The sequence below is a fragment of the Varroa jacobsoni genome, unplaced genomic scaffold (genome assembly GCF_002532875.2).
Source record: "Varroa jacobsoni isolate VJ856 unplaced genomic scaffold, vjacob_1.0 scaffold_1304, whole genome shotgun sequence".
In the NCBI taxonomy this organism is placed as follows: domain Eukaryota; kingdom Metazoa; phylum Arthropoda; class Arachnida; order Mesostigmata; family Varroidae; genus Varroa; species Varroa jacobsoni.
Window position 1 is genome coordinate 57,942 of NW_019214206.1, and position 20,789 is coordinate 78,730.

The window sequence follows — 20,789 nt, forward strand, 5'->3', positions numbered from 1 at the left end:
ATAGAGTTTTGGGTATAAAAAAATCGGTATAAGACTGGCTAATTAATCTTGCTCATTGAATCAGAGACGAGCCTTTCATAAGAGACTAAAAGCTCTCTCTGTTTACGTTTAAGCAGTAAGATGACGGTCACAGTTATGGTAGTGATACGCATTGGAATTAGTGGCTGCATATCGTTTTTTTATACATTTGGGATTGGTACAATAAACGAAAACCCAAAACTATTTTTTATATAAACGCCCTATTTGGCAACCCATTTCGACACTGTATCACTGTAACTACGTTTAAGACGTAATGCACTACAAAGACTAGATCTAGTGTACCTGTCTAGTCAGTATTTACTTCCTACCAGCTATATATATCTAAATGAACACGAAAATAATCTCGATTTAAGTGGATTGATACAACAATAAATCATACAACTTTTTCATTTTGTTTATTGCGATAACGGAGACAACTATCCATGAAGACGTATATTCTCTGTTTTCATAAAAGTTTCGTGGACGGGTTGTCAGTTATATACAGAAATGTACAAACAAATCAATACAAACGTAGTATGCATTAAAATCAGATAGATGGATGAATGAATGTAAAAAACAAATTCGAAACACTTGGCCTCTATTTCCATATTTTGAGGTATCAATATATGTATGTATGCATATACTGCGTCACGGAAATCGTCTGGGATACTAATTCCTGAAAAGGCAGTAATAACAAACTATTACTATATGATAATTCTTTTTTTTTTTCAATAAAAAACAAAATCTTGATTAAATCTACAATTTTTAACGATCACATAATACAGAAAGCCAACAAGATCAAAAGTCTAGCATAAGGTTCGTCTAAAAGTTGATAGGGACTAAGCTATTCCAGACCAGTATTTCTAAAGCTGCAATAGCTTATAACTAATTTCCCAAAGCTACTTCTTTTATATGTCATGACATTCGACGGTCTCAGTTATTCGCGTGATTCTTCTGCTGCATATATAATATCGTATTTTTTTTTTTTTTTTTTTTTTATAACTAAAATTATAGATCATATACGCCATTATTTCATATAATGTAAAGGCGCGTCCAAAATTAAATCATCAACTACTTATATGCTACCAGTAAAAAAAATTAATTGTAAGCAATAAAACATGTCAATATGTTAAAGCCAAAACTCCATGAGAAGTTACATTTCTTGACTCTGCTTTTTAAAGGGTATACATTCATACTGGCAGGACTCCAAAATTGTCGTTTCGGTGTACCATGGGGAGGACTCGGAGGTGCGAATGAAAGCATACGCCAACCCGTTATTTGATTTAGAGCTGAACGTCCGATTCCCAGTGTATTAGGCGTCATCCGAAACACGCATATCCTTTATAAAATCCGTCGGTGAAGTCATGTAATCCCAGCAACTTCTCGTCGATGATCGTGCCCGAATTTTAAACGTTTTATCTGCCTTTGTCCGACAAGGTCCTTTGGGCATGTTCTTGTTTCTTTTGCTTCGTTGCTTTGAGTCATTCAGTGCAAATATGCCCCTGTAAACATACATAGATAGGAAAATATGCAAAACCACGTAAAAAAGCTACATGTTGGTTATCTATCAATTTTTTGCTAGATTAACTCAATGGGTGGAAACTACCACGCCAAGACTACTTTGCCCCATCGGCTATGCGTCACTTAACACAATCGTCAAATACGTCATGATCGTACCATTTTCGCCTATTGCGTTTCACAGCGCGACCCTGGTGTGATTTCTACTTATATGAAGATTAATTTTCATCAATGCTATGAAGCTATATGGAGGGTATTTGACGAATTTGAACCATAATGCCATCATAAAATAGATATTGGTATTTATTTCATGGCGTGGAACCGTAATATATCAACACAAATTTACTAAAGCAATGGGACACGATAGTTGGATGGATTGACAACATGGGCGTTATGTTGGCGGAAAGGCGAAACGAGCGAAGAAGACTATACCGACATGATAGAATTGATGAAAGTCTAGTGATTTAATTGTCCCCATAGACAAATAGAGGCGTATAGTTCTCTTGTGATTAATGGGTTTCTCAGTGACACAGACGATTAAACGTGATCAACATAGATTATTTCTAAAGAGAACTAGCAGATGTGTATGGAACGCATGATCGTATAAGATGAACGACGCATTTGAAAGACACACTTCACGTTCAGGAAACAAACGGAAAAAAATAGCAGTTACCACTAACTTGGTCTTGTGAAAGAAACGCTCAACTCCATTTTTGAGAGTGTGACCAAAAGAAGGTTTCAACATCTTCCTTTGGGGTAACGCCGGCTTACCCATGTCGCATCTACAAACGTCAAAGAAACGTAGCAACGGCCAATCCTGTGCGTGGAAACGAGCTCTAAACGAACTGCTCACCTACCGGCAGACGCACAACAACACGCGCGGATACTGCCGGCTGGACTATCGGTTGGCTACTCTGTGCAAGATGAATTGAAGTGGTGACCCGATCTGTCGCAGATGACGTGGATCGTCAAACATGCCAAATGCGTCGAAATTCAACGTACGTTGAAAATCATAATTTGCCCCAGTAGTTTGTCTCATGTAAATTGACTAGACCGAGTCGAAAGGGAATGGACTAATAGCAAACCATCGAACAAATTTATCCAATGCAGGTGCTCGTCACACGCAGTGCCTTTGCAGCGTTCTATAAGCGATATCGTTGCACAGTGCTTGCTTGTTATAAAAATGAGATCCACCGACATATTGGGGGTCGGTATTGGACTTTGCAATACAAGTTTACAATAGGAACACAAGTCAGAATGCGTAAGTCTATTTGTATTCATGGATATTATTGTAATATAGTCACTGTGGGCGTTCTTCAGACGACAGTGTACAACTGGACGTTACCACGAGTTTAGCTTCACGCTCGTTCCTGTCGTGAATTTATCCCATTTACTTCGTTAACTTAACGTAAGTTATTTGTGCCATATCATAAGAGCTCATATATATATATATATGGTAGTGTTTACAATACAGTGAAGTGCATAATAGTAACTACGGTATATAAGAAATTGGTAACATCACGATTAATTTGGCCAATACCTATTGACAATTTCTCTTTAGGAAAAGCACATCGTTTTCAACCTTCTTCGCGACGACCATAAGCACCTCGACAACGGCAAGGTGATCGGTAATTAACAAAAAGCATACATGAACCTATATTCAAAACTTTTACCGGAACACCCTGCCGCACGAATCATCTCCCTGTGAGAGATCGTTCTCAGTTACAAGCGTCTGCCTACACGCTTAGCTACTTTTTGAGGCAGCGACTGAAAAACAATCAGTCAGTCGCATGATTCGCTCATTCACAGACGGCCACGAACAAGGAAGCGGCACACGACAAATCGATCTCCATAGAAAGTACGTTCGCCTCTTCTTGGACTCGGCGTTTTCATACATATCGTATGTACTACACCACCCTGCCTGTGTCGCTATTCTTCGCCACCCGTCTTGGTACAGTATAGCTAGAAGTCCTGAATGATGGCCCACCACTACCGATGGTAGTAGCTAATCAGTTGTAACCTTCAGTTTTAGTGGGGTATACAGTGCACTTCCGTTATGCAAAAAACTATCATTGCCAATACGCAGACAGAGCGAGCCGCCCGGCTGTAGGAAGGGCCTGCTTGGCCTATCTACCGGAGCACTGCCGGGTGACCCCCAGTAGTTGTAGTGGAAGTACTTAGTAGTCTGCCTGCTACCGGAGAAACAAAGCCGCGCGTTCTGCTTCAGCATACGCAGTCTATGGCAGTTCGCATACTGGTCTGACAGAGCTGATGGGGAAGCGTCCACTTGGTATGCTTCCAATAGGCAAGTCTTATTTGTAAAACATACAGTTTAGACGATTTCTTTGGTGCTGCACTTCCTTTAACTTACGAAGGACAGCACCAATCTATATGGACTATTTCTCTTTGTATTTTTTTGTTGCCTGACCCAGTAAGATTCACCGTCCCTGAGGGTTGAAGTTCGAGGTTGTGTTGCAGACCTTAACTTCATGTGTTTAAAGAACTTTGCTACTTCTGCCATCACCACTGGCAAAGAGGCACCTCAGACTCCAATATCTCTGCTCCGGTTGAAGGCCAAGGCCGTCGGCTCCGGTGCACTATTCAAAGACAGCTCCGGGTGATTTACCTGATCATCTGTAACCAATAGAGTGTATTTGCTCTCTCGCCCTCGTTTTCTGACGCAGACATGATCGGCTGTTCTGCTGCTACCTGGATGGCCATCCGCAGAACAGAAAAGAAAGTTTAGTATGAACTTGAGCTGCGTGACCATCCACCACTGGTTCGTCTTTCGAATGAGGAAATGCTTAGCGGCACTTCTAGACCTGGGCGTCATGCCACGCTGCGCCACTGGCTATATAGATGTATATGCAGACAACATGGCCCCAAACACATACAGACATAAAGCCACTACCTGGATATTGAACAGCATAGCACCCGTTTACAGATTATCGTAACGACGTTTTTCGAGATCATGATATTTCGTAAATACTTTATGAGGAAGGGTTCGCGGCAGGCCTGCTGTGGATTGTGACCGGTAAAAAAGAAAGAAGAAAAATTATCCTCCCTTCTGCTCCGACAATCCGGTTCCTGTCCGCGGACGCTCTGGGTGTCTGTACCTGAATTAGGTTGCTACCGCTCTCAAGTCGTTCAAAGCGGAGGCCCACGAGACCGGTACACTGCGAGCGCAGTATAACCCAGACAGACAGTGCGTCCCTAGCCGTCGATTGCGCCCCATAAATAGAACGGGTTGAGGGGAGATTTAAGGAGAGAGACCGAAGGAGTCGTCCTTCACGATGCTAGTTCATCGTAGTCGTTGGAGGACGCTACAGTGAGGAAATGTACACACCTTTACATATAGACAAATATCCTTGATACCCAACGCGTCTCCGGACGCCGGTAGCCAAGCTAAAATGCGGATCTCTATCGACGCAAGAAGTGTCATAAAAGACGGAAGCAAGGGTTAAATGAAGGCTGAGGTGAGAATTCAAACGACGTTTCCAAGGTGAAGGTGTGACCTCAGTCTAAGGCCGGGGAGCGTTGTCTAGAAAATAATACGATACAAACAGAAGCGATCGTAGATATTAGTGTGTAACTGTTTATGAAAGTTAAGTAAGTGAGCGAAATGAAGTTCTCGGCCAAGGACGAATGTACAAAGGTAACAGATAGAAGACGAAAAGAAACCCTAGTTTTTTTTCTATGTGGAGAACGGACAGACAGACTTGAATTGATTTATTGATTATTTTTTAATTTCTCGAGGTAAAGAGAAATACCGATTTATAATATCAATGTGTTTGTATAATTGAATTCCTTTTCAGATTTCTTGACAATAGTTACGAACAATACCAGTTATAGGAAAACCCCTAGAAGCAACTGACGAGTTTGCCCGGCGGTCGCGGACGTTCACTTTATATGGCCTAAAGTATATCGAACTCTACGTGACAGCGAAGTAATAATATATTAGCTTTCAAAACTTAGGGATATGTGATGGTCCAAGTTAAAAGCTATGCATAGACACACTCTGTGCTGGAAGTTAACTGCCTAAAGTAGTGCTTGACATCCGTACCCTAGACTTCGGAGTTGTCTAAATTGTATTGAAGTCGCAATAATGCAAAATAGATCTTGTTGGCGTCTGTGTACGATGTTATGCAATGGCTTAACAAAGACATTTCGCAAATTAACTAAAAACAGGATCTGAACCACGAATCATTATTACCTATAGCTTCTAAAAATCCGTGACGAGATCGCTTAGCATAGCGTATTCTCTGAATCAAATCCTAGCTTCAATATCGACTATAATATATAATAGTAACTATACAGTACACTACTAATATTTTAATGCCTCGTTACTTTCGTTGGCATGATCGTAAACGTTCTAAAACTAGGAAATCTCCGATCTCATTTCCCGCCTTTTCGATCAGCCCGCCATTGGCGCCAGTTAATAGATAGAATTCTGGGCAATCTCGACGATGCGTCGTCTGCTGTGGCAGTCATCCGTTGTTTGCTTCGGGCCTGCACAGGGCAGAGGCCGGCATTTTTGCGCCACTACGAGTCCGTCTTTATCTGTATTTGCTCAGTTAGTTAGTACAAGTCGCTTTGTGTGAGACAAATCGTTCGGTCATAATTACAGGGTCCACATACTATGTGATTGTTTGTTTGGCGCGCAGACTTAACTTTGCCATTGCCTGAACAGAGGGTAGTCGTTGCCGTGTTGTGGAGACAGTCGATCTGAAAGCAGGTAAACCTCTATACTGATTAATATAGCATGGACTGATTATCAAATAGACCCAAGCAAAGTTAATGTGAAGAGACACTGACCCGAGGTTGAGGTCAAGCTCGCGCCATGTGTTGTTCAGGTGATTTGTATTTTTGCTTTGTATTCGCGTGCGATTCATCGTGGCATCTTGTTTTTCCGTATTTTATCATAGTTATTATTATCGGTGAGATGCAGTGCATTCAGTAATAGCTAACCAGTACCTGGGTAAGGAAAAAAATTTAGAACATTTTCTAGTTTCTCGAGATTGAAACAAGGATGTATGGTAGCTGTAAAAAAAAAGCGGAAACTCCAATACGAAAGCGGGAAGATGGGGATCTTTCACGTGAGCAAAAAGCTTATATGAAAAGCTTTCAACAGTGAAACAATTATGGCTTGTGTTCACTAAATTTGGGTATAGCTATAGTGATCATCTGAGACCGTTCATTGGAATCATTCGGGCTTTTAACAAGCAACTTGCGGTGAGCCCTGGAAAATAAAAAAATTCAAGTAGACTACGAATAGCTATGGCAGCGGAGACAGCTTGCCGCGTAAACCTCGTGCTCAGTAAAGGATGTACTACTAGAAACACTTTGAGCCGTTGGCTCAAAAGGTTCCAGCACGGAAATTTGGAACGTGAAAATGAGTCTCGTAAAAGACCTTCTGCGAAGATCAATAACCAAGAGTTGGATTCTGCGATGGTAGCCGACCGATCTCAAAGTGGACGGGCCTTGGCGCGCATGTTTGATGTACGTACAGACACTATACTTGCTCATCTCGATCAAATAACTGAAATGGACGAATCGGACCAATGGATGTCACGTAGTATTTATCAATCCGATTTGAAGTGATTGACACCAGTTTGTGGCACTGCTAAAAAGAACCACCAGGCCAACTGGTCATTGGCTCAAGCGTTTTTCACTGGACAATTGGCAAAAAAAAAAACACCGAATGAGGTAGAAATCAATTGTACGATTCCACTGAGTAGTTGTATCAATCGTTTCTTTTTGCTGTCTGTCGACAAGTTCGAAAAGGCTGCGAATGTATCCGAGCTTATTTGTAGATAAGAGTCGCAGACACTACTCGCTTGGCTTCTATCTGAATAGCAACAAAAGGGTTCATCCTTGTCTGGGTGTATTAAATGATCTGAAAGTATAAATAGTAGAAGATTCTGCATTAATAGCTTTTGGCAGATATAGTCCTCTTACCTACGTAAGCTAAACAACGTTATGCCGGCACTGTGAATTTAACTAGGGCTAAATGTGGCTATGGTAACAAGCTTTGCTTTATAGGGAGATGTGTAAAAAAGATTTATGATATTGATTTATTCTTTCATATCGTCAATTTAGTTAATATAGTTAGTCGTGCTCAACAAGAATCCTGCATGATCGACAACTGAACGTATACAGTGGTGCATTCAATTTTCATTTGTATTATATTTCATATTGTTGTTGAATGTGAATGATTATCAGTCAACGACTAGGGTATTGAATTCGTTGCGATGCTTTACTCCATTTAAAGAGGTTCAGTAAAAAAAAAAAAAAAAAAGAAAAAAAAAAACAGTCGTGCAGCTACACTGCTGCTTTTTTATCTTGTATCTCATAAACAAATTGGCAAGTCTTTGTAGTACTCTGTCTTGTCTGATATTCGAATGTCATTAGACACTTGACTTATGTATGCACACTTATTTATGCGTGGCGATCTTCCAACATTAACATTGTGTCTAAACCAGTGGATTTCAGTACCGGTTAGCTGACTTTATATTACTGTCATTATTATTATTAACTCGCAATCGGGCATTCCATTTTATTCAATAGGAGGCCATCGACTCATCTTCACAAAGCGCGTTTTGCATGAACGCGACATTTATACCGTTTGCTTATTTTCCCAAAAGTGCCTTTCGGTTGATGAACATACTAGCTGACTAGATTCACTGTTTTTGGTATAGATAAATAGTATCGCACAGATTGTACTGAAATGCCGAAACCAAGCAAAAAGGATCTGTCCGATTCGGACTCGGGTCCCGAAGATAGGAACCCCGTCCCAACGAAAAAAAGGAAGTCTGACGCCGAAGACACCTTTGAACTGAGCAAGATGCGACAAGTTTCCGTCAGTGATTTTAAAGGTAAAGGCAATGATTCTGAGCTCGTCTACTATACCCTAATTGTAATAACAAAATTGGAATTCAGTTTTTGATATGCCGGCTATTATATAATGATCTGTTCTCCTAACGTTATAATACTATCTTCTCTTTTTCATATCCACGTACCTCTTCAACCGTTCAGGCAAACTGTTCGTAAACATTCGTGAATACTACGAAGACAGCAATGGAGAAACGCGTCCGGGCAAAAAAGGCATCGCCCTGTCCATCGACCAATGGGAGAAACTCAAGGAGCACATGGTTGACATCGATAAAGCTATTAAGGCCAAGTCCTAAACAACTTGAAGGTGCACAATTTGTTTCTTCAAAGATGAGAAACGTTCCGGACAAGCGGTCCCTAAATATTCTTATTTTGCATCTCTATGACCCTGCTATGACGAGAACTACCATCATTGTTATTGGGTTAACGCCCTTGTGACCTTACGTTGACGGCCTTTGAGCCTTACTTGGACCTGCGATATTACACTCTTTCAGTTCAAAAGAAAGAGCTACCTATAACTCCTAGATTTAACGGGGTTTCGGCAGGTACTTGAATTTAACGTCAGTGGTAGCAGTCGGACATCCAGCGCAGATACAAAGCCGGTGGTTAATTATTCATATAGTATTTCTGCAAAATAAAGAACAAGAATATTAACATGGACCGTTGTTCAGGATAAAGAACCATACAAAAACTTCTGATTGTTTTATATTTATTTTTGATTAATATTCCTGTTAACTTGAACTCTAATTAATGATAGGATCGTTGTTGTTTCGTGTACGGCAATGATCGGAAAAGTTTTTAGGCATTTTGGCGAAAATATCGTGTTTGTACACATCATTGAAATGTACATAAAGCAATAAAGAGAACAATTATATTATTAAGTGAACTTAGGCGATGTTATCATTCTTCGAGAAAAGGCTTTTTAGTACAATAGTTTAACAAAATTAACGTATTGATAAAGCGTGGAAAGATCGTCATTGGACGAGCACGATAAACGTAATCATCTACTGTGGGTGTGATAGTCAAGAGCTGATGTTGGTGTTAACATTAGGGTAAAAATTTGTTAGAATTAATTATATTGAAACACAAAGCCTTTGGATATTTAGTTTCTTACCATCGATACTTTTACATCGAGTTGGAATTTACAGTTGGAATGGAAACATTTACAGTTTGCTTTTTCTCGGGTCAAGCATTTTTCGATGTGAATTGTACTTAGTTGGTAGTGGCATGAGCAAATTTCTAACTGAAATGCGCTGTAATTGTTGGCTTAGCGTTTAGCCTACATTAGATGAATACTACAAAACCTTCAATTTTCAGCAAAAAACACAGTTGTTAACCTCTAAGTGAGAGTTTGTGATCATTTGATTGTATAACTGTTTTTAGAAGTCGTTTAATTCAATAGATGACGTTTCCATTAAGCATTACGATATACTATTCATACTACCGAGGTATTTTTATAAAATAACCGGTTCAAAGACCTCCGCGGTTTTCTTGGCTCTTTAACATATGTCGTGTAGTCTTTTCCTCTGTTCATTGAGACGTTCAATATATATAATAGTAAAATACGCTTGTGGTAATTACGTGTAGAGTATTTAAAGCTGACGTGTACATATAAGAAGAATTACATCACGAGTTCGTAATACATTTATTCACATATGTGCATGTTGGTGAAGTGTTTCTATATTTATTATAAGACCAAAAACGAATAAATGTAACACACAAATAGACACATGTATGAAAATTAGCTATATATTTATAGCAGCCCAAAAACTGCTACGAAGTCCAGTCCTAATAAATGAGCGAAGTAGTGACAAAATAATTCTTATCATATTTATTAGTTTCATTCATTACTAACTCTGTTTCTAAAGTTATTAAGGGTCTGAAAGATCTTACTGCCTGTTTCTTTGGTGAAATCAATTTCGAGCACCTTTGAGAAACCATTTGCCTTGAGACGTTTTGAATTTTCTCCATAGCTGACTTATTTTCAATAGACCTCCGTGCTGGTCCTAGTATTGTTTCAAGGGCTCACGAGCAATCTGAGTGAACCGAAAAAAAGAGGGAATAACGAATTTAATCACCGTCTCTGTTGCTGGGACTTTTATTAAAAAGTAAATTTCTTTAAACCTAGTTAGGCTTTAAATTTTGCGTCCCGTACAGCTTTCGTAAATCATTAGTTCGCGCAGCTGGCTCTTTGGCGCGAAACGGAAAGTGTCTAGGCTCGTTTCCGAACCTCGATCACCTTATACATCTACAGTTTATTAGACAAACACATTACCGCTGCATCGTCACTAGGACATCCACTCTCTTATTGACACCGAATTTTTAGATCCTATTTACACTCTCCTATATGAAATTGTAATTTAAACTTATAGCATACATGTTAAACCAATCATGATCTACGCAACGCAAGTGTCGAACTATGACTTAACCTAAGCAGCGGAGCTTGTAAAGGAAGTCCTAGAGGAGTTCCTTTGCAAGTTTCGCAAGGAGGCGAAAGGAGTATCAGAGAAGTGTCAGCGTAATAAAGATACAGTGAAAACTATACCTATTTGAGATTTTCTTAGAGTTATTGATAAAATAATGTTTACTAGAATTGGAAAAAACACAATTGCATATGGTGGAAAGGTGCTTGAATATTACCGAGATCAGAACCGGAGCTAAAAAGTGTTTTAGCAAATTTCGCAACAAAACGATGCGTGAACAATCTTTTTCCATGAATGTTATGCATTGAGAATGAATGTTATGTATAAGTTTCATTTTGTAAAACCGTGCCAAAGCTTTTTAATGATGCACGACTATAAATTAGGCAAATCCATGAAGGCTTTGGGGCTTTCGCGCCATATTTTCTCCTAGGGCCCGACGAGACTAGATGTCGCACGGGTGTTACATTTTGGTTAGCTTTTGCATTTAGTGCAACAACAATAATCCAAATAAAACAACGTGCAATTTCAGAACCGCGTGTACAAAACATCTGAGTGAGAGCACCTGTGTTTTTGTGAGGGTGTCGTAGTGTGCGAAGTATTCAGACACCAAAAAAAAAAGGTGAGATGTGAGGCTCATGTAATCCACTGAAGTTCAATTGACATTTTTGAAGATACATAGTCAACAGTCGTATAATAATAAAGAAGAGGTGTGAAAGTTGATGATCTATGGCAAAATAGTCGTTTATGTTCGAATATTAACTTCGGCAAAATTACTTTAATACAGTTATTATTTTTGAAAAAAAAAAGATAAAAAGGATGACCTTGAGCTAAAGCTTGTGAAATCCATGCACATTACATGTGGCAAAAAAAATCACTGACTGGCATGTTAACTATGAAGATAAACGTTAAGTTGATTGGCCATTTTAAATTAATTGCTTAATTTCCGGCCGGTTTCGGCACGAGTCAAAGAATGCTGTGCTTAAAACGTTGACCAGCATTTTAATTTTTCCTAAGGTTACCGTGTACGTATGCAAAAATGGGAAAAAATGGTCATGCAGTACTAGGGTACATTCAAATTAAATATAATACATCTATATTAGTGTGTACGATGATTTTCTGTATTAATCAGCGAAAGTACCAATCTTTCATGCGTGGTATTATAGTACAATTCAAAAGTAGCGTTCTCAATCGGGTTTTCTTGCATCGAACAAGAATTGTTTTCCCCTTCTGCGTTGTAAGAGAAGATGTTCTTGTTAACTTAAGCTGCACAATAAAAGATTAAAAAAGTTACTTACTCTAGGTAATTCTGGGCAGTGTATTGTCAAAATGAAAAAGTACCAACCGCGGGGTGTAATTCACATTAAAGCTTTGACAATGACTAAATTACAATAGAACTACATTAGCTAACCATTGCCGTTAATTATTTCTCGCCATGTGCATATTTACTTCGCTATCGTGCATATTTTCATATCTAATATGAAGGCGTAAGTAAGGCTGTCATAACCTATTGCTCTATTTCAGATCTCTATTATGGACGCTGGAGGCGAGTTGCTTCTGAATATCTGCTCAGATGACACGGCTGAGCCGATCGACATTGATGCGCTTCTTCGTGGAGAGGAACTATCCAAAAAGGGCAAAGACAAGAGTACCGCTATTGAATGCGATGACTCCTCCGAGGATTCATCCCAGGAAACGGATCGTATATTTCCCAAAGCAGTAATGATTGAAAGTGACCAAGATGATACAAATGGTGGAAACGATAATGAAAGGAAATTGCAAAGTGCCCACCAGCAAAGTCCTTTGCGCAATGAGGGGATCGTACCATTACCGCCAAATAAAACAGCTGCAGATGGTTTACCGCTTGGCGAAGCTAGCGTGCCACAATTAAAAACAAAGCTAAAACTCGAAGGGATTCTTTATGAGCGAGGTAAGTCTAAGCCTGACTCTCAATTCAAGGACAAACAACGGACTACAAGAAAAGATCCGTTCGATGTCGAGATCGAATTACCCGCTCCTGCTTCCGGGGACGAAGAACAGCCACGAGTGGATCTGCGATTATTTTCTGATGACGACTTTTCCAAATTAAATATCCATCCGCATCTCGTCAATTGCATACGAGACCGGCTGAAAATCACCGTAGCAACTGTTGTCCAACAGAAGAGCATACCACACTTGCTTGCTCGTAAGGATCTCTTGATTAAATCGCCGACGGGATCGGGAAAAACATTGGCTTACGCAGTACCCATATTCCATTTACTAATGTTGGAGCAGCCGAAAATTAAGCGGGAAACCGGTACCCGCGTCGTGATCATAACCCCGACTCGAGAGCTAGCATTGCAGACGTACCAGTGTCTAGAGACTATATCCAATGCGTGCAAATGGATTGTCCCGGGAGTTTTGATGGGTGGTGAAAAGAAAAAGTCAGAAAAAGCTAGACTTCGAAAAGGCATGGTGATCATGATCGGTACACCGGGTCGGCTTATCGATCATCTTCACCACACAAGTGTGTTCGGGTTCAAGACCGCCGACTGGCTCGTGATTGATGAAGCTGATCGCATGCTCGAGATGGGTTTCGAGCAAAATATTTCGCAAATTATTCAGGCATGGAAACGCGAACGGGAAGGATACCAATCGAATGCTGTTTTACTCTCGGCCACGTTGACGCCAGGCGTAGAAAAGCTGGCGGGCCTGTCGCTTAGCAACCCGTTACTCATAGACGCGTCGAGTGAGTGCCAAAATGCCCTTGACAACTTTGTCCTACCGGAAAGCTTAGAGCAGACGTTTATGATCTGTCCGACAAAACTCTACCTGGTTGCCTTGTCTAGCATGGTTATTCGGGGTGCAATACAAAAAGATAAAATTATTGTCTTTTTGCCAACACAAGGTGTAGTTGACTTCTATCTGAATCTCTTTTCTGGAGTCATGTCTGAGGCATTCCTAGAGGCTGGATACAAGGTGAATTTCTACCGGTTACACGGAACGATGTCCCAGTCCGACAGAATCGAAGTATTCAACCAGTTCCGAGGCCGAGAATCAGGTGTGTTGTTCACGACCGATGTGGTCAGTCGTGGTCTCGATTTGCCCAGGGTCGATCTTATCGTGCAGTTTTCATTGCCACTAAGTCTACAGGACTACGTGCACCGAGTAGGCCGAACAGCTCGAATCGGCATGAAAGGCTGTGCTATTATAATGTTGATGCCTTGTCAGGCCAAGTATTTGAATCTTCTTGCAAAAAAGCACATACGGCCCCGACAGATGCCGATGCGCGGTGTTATCAATTACGTAAAAACGCTTCGGGACTATTTGTCGCGGAAGAATCCATCTTTCGGACTGAAGACGGCCGAAGATTATTGCGCAGCGTTACATTTGACGTTTGAAGCAGAAGTCAAAAGAGAGCCTGAACTCCTCAAGTTAGCTCGAAACGCTTTTACTACGTATATCCGATCAGCAGCAAGTTATCCATTGAATCTGAGAGAAGTTGCACCGTTTAAGGAACTTCATCTTGGTCATGTTGCTAAAATGTTCTGTCTAAGTGATCCACCAAGAGCGCTTGGTGCAAAGGCGCCTAGACATATTCACAATGAAAATAAGACAAGATTCGCTAATGCCAAGGCCGCTCGATCGATAGCGACAAAACGCAAGAGGATTTCGGAATATGACAGCGGGCTTGAGCCTAGCAAACGGCAGAGAAAGGCTCAGATTAAAAAAAATATTAAACAGAGATCAATTTAATTTATTAGCCATTTGCAAATGAAACGTGTGATATAGCAAAGCCTGTAATACATTGAATACATTGTTGCTAGCAACTGCTGTCTCCTCTGTATATTTGTACAATAAATTAATGTTATTAGCCACGATTACTTTTTAATAAGTGGGCGGAGATTAATTTGAAACTGACCTTAAGGCAAAGCAAACCCAGCTATTCAGAAATCAAAGATAAATAAAATATGTTCGCACATTGTCTTTATATCGAGGTGTTTTGAATTTTGCGTTTGTCTAACCGTTCAGGTGTCCCTTCAGACAGATGACCGCTTCAATCACGAAACAAATTGTATCCACGCGCGGTATCAGACCTAGTCTATCTTACGTATCCCGAAATTTAGTAGGCAAACACGTTATCAACGCAGCATCACTAGACTGCCCTGATATCTAACATACTAGAACCATATCTACACCTAGACCGAAAATCTGTTACACATTTACAAATAGTGCCTAATACGGCTCCCCGTGTCAAGCATATGAGGCGAAAAGTAACCATTGCAACATAACCTTTTTTCTTAACTAAATGGCTCGACGAAAAGAAGTTACAGGTTTCTGTTGAACATTGAATTTAACTGATCACATAGCGTGATTGTTGGTTAAGCTATAAATGTAATTAGTGTGCTTTGCAATCAGGTTGTGGTGTTTAGAATAGGCAAAAGATAAAGAAACGGACTCAAGCTCACATTTATTTAGAGGCCAAGATGTTCGTGTATCAAATCACGCAAGTCCCTTAGCCTACTTAAGGGATATTGATTTACTAGGTAGATAATGAACACAATAAAACGTAGCCATGGACATAGCAAAATCAACAAGCTTTGCTGGCAAGTTTATTCACCGAGCAACCTATTTTACTACGCGACAGCGAGGATGTATCAACATCAGTGAAACACTTCTTCATTTACCTTTCAGTCTTCTTGACTTTTTGCCTTCTCGTGCGTGTTCGTTAAAACCTGCTACCCTGCTTATAAACTAGTTGTGATTTTACCATTGTTTTCATTTTTGTCCAAAAACCAATATGATGTGTTTGCATGCCCTTGCATTAGTCACTACTTTTTCTAAAATTATACAGGTATGGTTATTCGAAGTGGTTTTCTCGACCGACCTCTCCTAGGGATTCTCTAAACTATTAAAGAATTGTTCAATAGTCTGCGTTTCCACGGATGATAGTTCCATACTTCCGGTTTGCGAAAAGCCATCGAGTGCCGAAACGCATAATGTCTGAGTTTCAGCAATATTGCCCTGTCCGTTGAGGACAGTTCCGGCAAAATTGAGAGCGGTCTGCATGCCGAAATTCTGCACCTGTGGCTCAAACGACGTCGTCTGAACTTCCATGTGGCCGAAAATCCTCTCGTCGAACGGCGGTCCTCCAACACCTACATGAACAACAGCAGGTTCCCTTGCCCGCTGTTGGTGTGCGGCGGCATTTGGGACAATCGAAGCGCTATTGGAAAGAAAGCTTCCATCAAACGCCTCGTTGTCATAATACGAAGTTTGTATGTGCGTATGAGCAAAGCGTGGCTGATAAGTCTGGGTTTCTGCGTGGTGGAAGTTTGTCGTAGCAGTAAGAGAACATGAAACGTCCCGTAAGATATCTGAGGGATGGCTGTAGTCACTCTGAGGCGCTGAATTATGCTGATTTTGGTCACCCTGGAGTTGTTGCTGTGCAAAGTTGTGTTGTTCCGAAGAAATTTCTGAGGTAATCTGGCTGTTAGTTGACGATTTTTCGAATAGCTTCTGGAGATCATCGAGCACTTCGTCAATTCCAACAGCAACATTGCACATAGTGCTTGAATTGGTTTGGGTGGAAATCGAAGGGGCGAAGATCTGTTTTTCGGCTACGGTTGATGTCGACACAGATATTAGCGTCTTTGTAGCATCGACACAAGCTTGTGACTCTTTGTGCCCCATACGATAGTGGTCGTAGTCCAAAGAGGACACTTGGGTGGATACTGTTAGCTTGGGTTGAATGCGTCGAGCAACCTGAACTGATGCGGCCTTCTTGGTAACCCTTTTCGGTAGGATAAGCCTTTCTTTGCGGTAAGTGTTGACCATGTTAGATGCGTCAGTCGAACCAGGTGTAGGGATATAGACTGGCACAATGTGAAGGGGCAGAATAGTGACGATGGTGGGTTTTTGGAAGTTCTTTTTTGATGACAACGATTTCGATACTGGCTGCCCCCTGAAAACAGTGACAGTAAAACAAAGCAAATATATGTAAATCACTGCTTGCAAAGTGCACACCATCTCCATATGATCGTTTTGTAGGGTCGAACCTTACTCAATCATATACGACATCGCCTCGTGGCAAAATTTCGTTAGCAGATCCGCTTCTTGTGAATGAGGTTCGACATCGGATATATCTCTAATTTTTCATAAGAACAGTAATAATGTAAACATAACAACAATTTTCAATAATTTACAATTTCTAGTAGACTGTTAAGATTTGCATTACAACTAGCTTCGATGCGCGTATTTCAAAAGTCGATGTTCTAGACCATAAATTTTGCATATCACACAGTCTCTGAGGTCATGCTCCTAAATAGCGAGCGTAGTGTGCCTAGAGCGGATTTTTATGGTGACGAAGTATACTTACGATGACAAACCGGACGTGGGTCCATGATCTGCTGTTTTGTAGTGCCTCTTTAGTGAACTTTGATAGGCGAATATGGCCCCGCAAGCCTTACATGTCACGGATGTATTACATTCGATCTCATGTTGCCGAAGCAGGTAAGCAACAGAGAACGCCTTTGAGCAGTGCTGACACTTAAGCGTCTTTTCGGCGTGAACCTTCAACTGATGCTAAACATATGCAAGGAGTACATGAAAAACGAAGTAAAATGTTACCATGGTGTTTTCAATAATTACATTGCGGATTAGCTTTTCCATCTTGACTCTCAATTGACTTTCTGCATTATGGTCATTAAAACTGATGAATTCGTTTCATTAATTTCTATTATTTATTTCATTTATATGGCAGCAATATAGCATTTCATACTGTATCGAAAACCGATTAGTTGCTTAGTGTATAGTCAACATGTCCCACTAAGCCGTAACATCGATTGGCGCAGAAGAACTTGCCCACAATGATTTAAATTAGCTCGAACAAGTTATACTGTTTATACTCCATCAGTGGTACTAACTCTTATTATCACATATTTTGCGTCCCTAAACTTACTCTGTCTATCATAGTTGATGTATGTATATGTAATTTACCACTTGCGCACAATTCAGTTACGGCAAGCAAAAAAATGTAACCAAGCTAAGCACCACAGAAATAACCATCACTGACATAAGTATGGTTTAATTCTCAAAGTTACTTGCCTGTCGAAGAAGACTTGCCTTGGCAAATCTGCGCGCTTTGCCCTCAACTTCACAGCGGGGATGAGTACAGCAAAACTCGGTCGAGTGTTTCACGCGAGGCATTACATTATTATTATTCCTATTATTGAATTAGCAATTCATAACTTTTTATAAATGGGTATATAAGGCCTATTGTTAAATACAGAGTACTATTATTTTGAAAAATTAACAAACAAACACTCAGCCACGAATACGGTTAACTTCTTCGCATCCGAAACGTAATTACATAAATTAATTTACTCTGGGCAATTGTAGTTGTAACAACGGCATTTTGTTCGATTTATTTTGGTTATACACGACCGACTTGTTGAGTCCTCTTTCCCCCTCTATCATTTACAGCTGCGGTATTTCATGCATTTGACAGGTCGCGACTAATCATGCTAGCATCAATCTGAACGCTGAGAAAAACCAGTAGGTTGATAGATTTGTTCTCCGCTGACCATCGGTAAATAAATCACGACAGAAATCGGCGAATTTGTCAATAATAATCCGTTTTCCTTTAAATTGTCTGTCCAAATCGGTCCGCCAACGGCCGTATTTGGACTCATCGGAATTTGTGACTGAACGCATGCGTGTTGTCAGACAATACTACGAACCCTTCGTTCTATTAAGAACACTTAACAAAGACAACGGTGCTTTCTGCGCGAGTGTTCCGATCATTAACAGATAAACACTAGGGCTGGGTGGTGGAACGCCTTTTCAGTCTTGCTGATTGTACAGCGTCACCATTCTCGCATTGGATACAAATTGTATGCAGTGTTTTTAGGTGGAAAAGAAGACCGAAAAACAGGTCATACAAAAATGACCGGACTCACAGTTGTTCGGGGGATATGCACGTCGACGGCTCGTCTTGGCAGAAAGAATTTTCGCAAATTCTGGATACCAAACTCGAAACGCGGTTTGATCCATGATCGAGAGAACCCAGATCTTGAAGATGAATCATACGGTCAGCGAATGCCCTTTCTTTACGGGACAAAACAGATCGAACCGGAGTTAATCCCTGAGATTATCGTTCCGAACCTTGACGGTTTCAAACTTAAGCCCTACGTATCGTACAACGTTCCCGATGTCGTGCAAAGTGCGTTTACCGCCGAGGTACTGTGTTGCTTTCTAATAGTACCATTTTGTTATTTATTTCGTTCATTCTTTTTAGATTTGTACTGATTATTTGGTTCTTAAGTTGTTAGCACGAACATTTCCGAAAAATTCATAATGGACGAATGCATTCCTATATACCGCACAACAGAATTGCGTAATTGGAAGCTACTCATTATAAATTGTGCTTTATTTTTTAGCTACTAATACACTAAGCTACTATAAAACATGCTGTTTCGTTAGAGCCTAATTAGGGATTCTATGAAAAAAATAAATACGCAAATAGTTTAGTCGAGCAGACTTTTCGGGATTTTTGATCTATTAGGAAAAAAGGTGCTGATGGAACTAATTAATTCTGCCAAGTCTAGCTTTCGTAAATCCATTGTAATTTGAAGCTTGGACTCGACAAAAAATGTTTGACATCTCTAAATTCGTCCGTCAATCAACGTTCCAGCTTTTCGTGATCGTTAGTCTGTTCTTGTGAAACCCGTACATTTTTTTTTTTTACTAAATCATCATTCAGAAGATATAGATTTGTTTTCTAATTGCAGGACCTGTTTGAGGCTATCTATACAGAAAAAATCGAGATTGATTATCTCAATGGGAAATTAGATGCTGATGGCAATTCCCTGGAGCCGTCCGAAGAGGAAAAGCAAACCCGTGAAGAAGCTTGGGCGAAGGCCAAAAAAACCGGGTCAGACCTTTTTGGTTGACGTGCGAATTTATTTATTAAACAGAAAAATGTTGATTTATAGACAAGTTGCAATGTATTTTTTGACGATTATTAATAAAAAAAATGTTAAGCAAAGTATTTAAAATAATTGAATATACTGTGTGTTTATTGATGATACAGTGTAACTGTAGTTCATACGGGCTATCTAAAATGTCATTCGATCATGTTAATAAGATAAGATTGTCAAAACTCATCATTAAAAAGTAAGGTTACACTTATATAACTAGAATATGATAATATGGTTTTCTCAACCTGAAACCGCTATCACAAAACGGAACGAAACCCGTCCATATTGTTGAACTTTTTATTCTATTGATAGGGCCATAAAATTTCTACATGTACATGGTAAGTTGCGACATTTCGACGGTAATTAAAGAAGAAAGGTTGTTTTCGTTTCAACAGTATGACACAGCTTTTAAGAATAATGAACGTCCTTGTAATAAGGTTATACGATCCTCATTAGTAAACGCTTCTGAAAGAAATAAATGCATTGCCCTTTTTTTTTTAGCACTAACTAACTATCGAATCCAGGTATTTTGTTCAATTCGAATGGACCAAGTAAAGGAACTAGTTCTATTTTTGACAGCCAATATATATCCTTTATATAAAGAATTTTGCATCCAAATCATATGTTTATTCTTCACAGCAATGATATCAGCGGCGTTCCTGTTCTTATCGGAAATTTTTATCTGACTGCCTGAAAATTTACACAATAATTAGCGTAAACAGGTACAAATTTTTTAACACAATATGTTTTGGCCTCTGAAGTTTTTTTGTCTTGGTCTTATATTTAGGTTAATCTCCTGCTAAGGCTTCGGCCGTCGCTAATGTAATTAATAAAGCGACAGAAGTTCCCATATTGTTATATATGGTAAAAGAGTCCAAGGGCCATTAGTTCAAGTCCCGGCAACATACCGCCCAACCCATGTAACTACGGGCATGGGTTTATACCTAATGTGAGTTTGTCAATTAGTGTTTCACCACAAATG

At 39.9% G+C, this 20,789-nt stretch overlaps 4 protein-coding genes and 1 long non-coding RNA gene across 11 annotated transcripts; 3 read left to right on the forward strand and 2 right to left on the reverse strand.

Moving 5' to 3' along the window:
• Positions 1-382: 382 nt before the first annotated feature.
• On the reverse strand, positions 383-2,467 carry LOC111268640 (uncharacterized). 4 transcript variants are annotated; one of them, XR_002685323.2, is made up of 3 exons: positions 2,217-2,467; positions 1,215-1,520; positions 383-694 (listed from the first exon to the last, which is right to left on the reverse strand). It is a non-coding gene; the product is annotated as an uncharacterized LOC111268640 (long non-coding RNA). The 4 variants fall into 4 exon arrangements; XR_015314309.1 differs by having other exon boundaries at positions 1,207-1,520; XR_002685322.2 differs by having other exon boundaries at positions 1,176-1,520.
• Positions 2,468-2,692: 225 nt separating this feature from the next.
• On the forward strand, positions 2,693-9,313 carry Ssb-c31a (single stranded-binding protein c31A). 3 transcript variants are annotated; one of them, XM_022847746.2, is made up of 4 exons: positions 2,693-2,944; positions 3,098-3,394; positions 8,235-8,411; positions 8,572-9,313. In XM_022847746.2, the coding sequence occupies exons 3-4, from the start codon at positions 8,264-8,266 to the stop codon at positions 8,721-8,723; spliced, it is 300 nt and encodes a 99-aa protein (XP_022703481.1). In that variant the 5' UTR covers positions 2,693-2,944; positions 3,098-3,394; positions 8,235-8,263; the 3' UTR covers positions 8,724-9,313. The 3 variants fall into 3 exon arrangements, with proteins under 3 accessions (XP_022703481.1, XP_022703480.1, XP_022703482.1); XM_022847745.2 differs by lacking the exons at positions 2,693-2,944; positions 3,098-3,394 and adding an exon at positions 6,018-6,271; XM_022847747.2 differs by lacking the exons at positions 2,693-2,944; positions 3,098-3,394 and adding an exon at positions 6,287-6,389.
• Positions 9,314-11,337: 2,024 nt separating this feature from the next.
• LOC111268633 (ATP-dependent DNA helicase DDX31) lies at positions 11,338-14,817 on the forward strand. Its single transcript, XM_022847739.2, has 2 exons — positions 11,338-11,469; positions 12,372-14,817. The coding sequence occupies exon 2, from the start codon at positions 12,381-12,383 to the stop codon at positions 14,580-14,582; it is 2,202 nt and encodes a 733-aa protein (XP_022703474.1). The 5' UTR covers positions 11,338-11,469; positions 12,372-12,380; the 3' UTR covers positions 14,583-14,817.
• Positions 14,818-15,272: 455 nt separating this feature from the next.
• On the reverse strand, positions 15,273-18,328 carry LOC111268634 (uncharacterized). 2 transcript variants are annotated; one of them, XM_022847741.2, is made up of 3 exons: positions 17,952-18,328; positions 17,206-17,411; positions 15,273-16,791 (listed from the first exon to the last, which is right to left on the reverse strand). In XM_022847741.2, exons 1-3 carry the CDS (start codon positions 18,033-18,035, stop codon positions 15,720-15,722), a joined length of 1,362 nt encoding a protein of 453 aa, XP_022703476.1. In that variant the 5' UTR covers positions 18,036-18,328; the 3' UTR covers positions 15,273-15,719. The 2 variants fall into 2 exon arrangements, with proteins under 2 accessions (XP_022703476.1, XP_022703475.1); XM_022847740.2 differs by having other exon boundaries at positions 17,934-18,324.
• A 210-nt stretch (positions 18,329-18,538) lies between these two features.
• Positions 18,539-19,893, forward strand: mRpL41 (mitochondrial ribosomal protein L41). The gene is made up of 2 exons (XM_022847743.2): positions 18,539-19,067; positions 19,619-19,893. The coding sequence occupies exons 1-2, from the start codon at positions 18,774-18,776 to the stop codon at positions 19,778-19,780; spliced, it is 456 nt and encodes a 151-aa protein (XP_022703478.1). The 5' UTR covers positions 18,539-18,773; the 3' UTR covers positions 19,781-19,893.
• Positions 19,894-20,789: the final 896 nt, after the last annotated feature.